Here is a 1456-nt window from a genome sequence, read left to right on the forward strand (position 1 = left end):
ACATTATGTGTTTATGTACATACGTTATGTGTTTATACATTATGTGTTTATGTACATACAGTATGTGTTTATACAGTATGTGTTTTTGTACATATAGTGTGTTTATACAGTATGTTTTTTGTACATATAGTATGTGTTTATACAGTATGTGTTTTTGTACATATAGTGTTTATACAGTATGTGTTTTTGTACATGTATTGTGTGTTTAATTTTCACATGATATTGTCAGGGTTCACTGGGGCCTTTGGGGATTCCAGGGTCTCCAGGACCTGCAGGCGAGGGTCCCCCAGGACCAAAGGTAAATCCATGGACATAAAGACAAACCTAACTGTGTCATGTCTTTTTTTATTTTTCCATAAATAAATGAAAGACCTTGTAAGTAAAGGTGACATCTTCTTGAAGTTTTAATAAACAGATTTTGTTTGATGTTCTTCCAGGGTGACAGGGGCTCTAAAGGCCTCAAAGGCAGCTTTGGACTTCCTGGACATGGATCCAGAGGAGATAAGGTATCGTCACCTGTGTCTGGACCACACGATGAAAGCTGCTGAGTCAGCACATTCTAACCTGTCTGACTCTCAGGGAGACACAGGAGGTCCTGGGCTGCCTGGCTTGGTTGGTGTATCTGGTGCAGGTTCTCAAGGAGAAAAGGTCAGGCCTAAATATTAACGTCTGACCTCTTGTCTACACGTCATTACATATTTTTAAAGATTTCTTACTGGCTTTAGGGAGACCAAGGACCTGTTGGCCCGTCTGGTCCAAGAGGACCTGCAGGACAGGACATGGTTGGACCAAAGGTCAGTAGCAAAATTTAAGCACAAAGTTTGTTTTATGTTGCAGACACCAAATATCAAAGTGCATTTTATCTGAATAAATCATGTGTAGCTTGTTATAAGGCCTAAAAACAAAAGAAATGCAAATAAAATGTACTCACTTGAATATTAGTAATACTTGCCACCTTTAAATGTGGATGGTCTTGTAATTACCTGGGGTATTTTTTTTTGTTTTGTTTTAAAAATATGAAACTGTTATAATGTAGGACGTTAAGTCTATGATGAGTAAAAAAGGAAACCAAAACCTGGAATTATACTGCAGGAAATCTAAATAGTACTAGGACACACAGGTTGACTCTACTGGAAGAAGGAGACACGATTCAAATGATTTCTACTAAATTTATTTGAGGGCAAYTCAACTAAAAAAAGACATTAAAAAATATTTCATAATTTAATTTGCAATATCCTAAATTAGGAAATTATAATAGTAGCAAATGCATTTAAGATTGACCAGGATGTTGGCTGAAAMAAAATATACTTAAAATCAGGGGAAAAAACATCAACAAGTGGAATACCAGCAGGCAGAAAGGCTAACCAGGAAGCTAAAACAGAGCAGATTATTACTTTTAAAGGGGCAATGTTATGTGTTTCTCAGGCATATATTTAAATACTATACCATAATAAAG

The 1456-nt window shown here is 36.2% G+C and overlaps 1 protein-coding gene across 1 annotated transcript in view; it reads left to right on the plus strand.

Annotated features, from left to right (window-relative positions):
- Positions 1–229: 229 nt before the first annotated feature.
- LOC106525302 (collagen alpha-1(XXVIII) chain) overlaps positions 230–1456 on the plus strand; it is a gene marked incomplete at its 5' end in the record, with an annotated part of 41906 nt that continues 40679 nt past the window's right edge. The window contains 4 exon segments of the mRNA XM_014019490.1: positions 230–298; positions 438–506; positions 580–648; positions 726–794. Coding sequence (XP_013874944.1) covers positions 230–298; positions 438–506; positions 580–648; positions 726–794 — 276 coding nt within the window.

This window comes from Austrofundulus limnaeus, unplaced genomic scaffold, assembly GCF_001266775.1.
Source record: "Austrofundulus limnaeus strain Quisiro unplaced genomic scaffold, Austrofundulus_limnaeus-1.0 Scaffold222, whole genome shotgun sequence".
Lineage (NCBI taxonomy): Eukaryota > Metazoa > Chordata > Actinopteri > Cyprinodontiformes > Rivulidae > Austrofundulus > Austrofundulus limnaeus.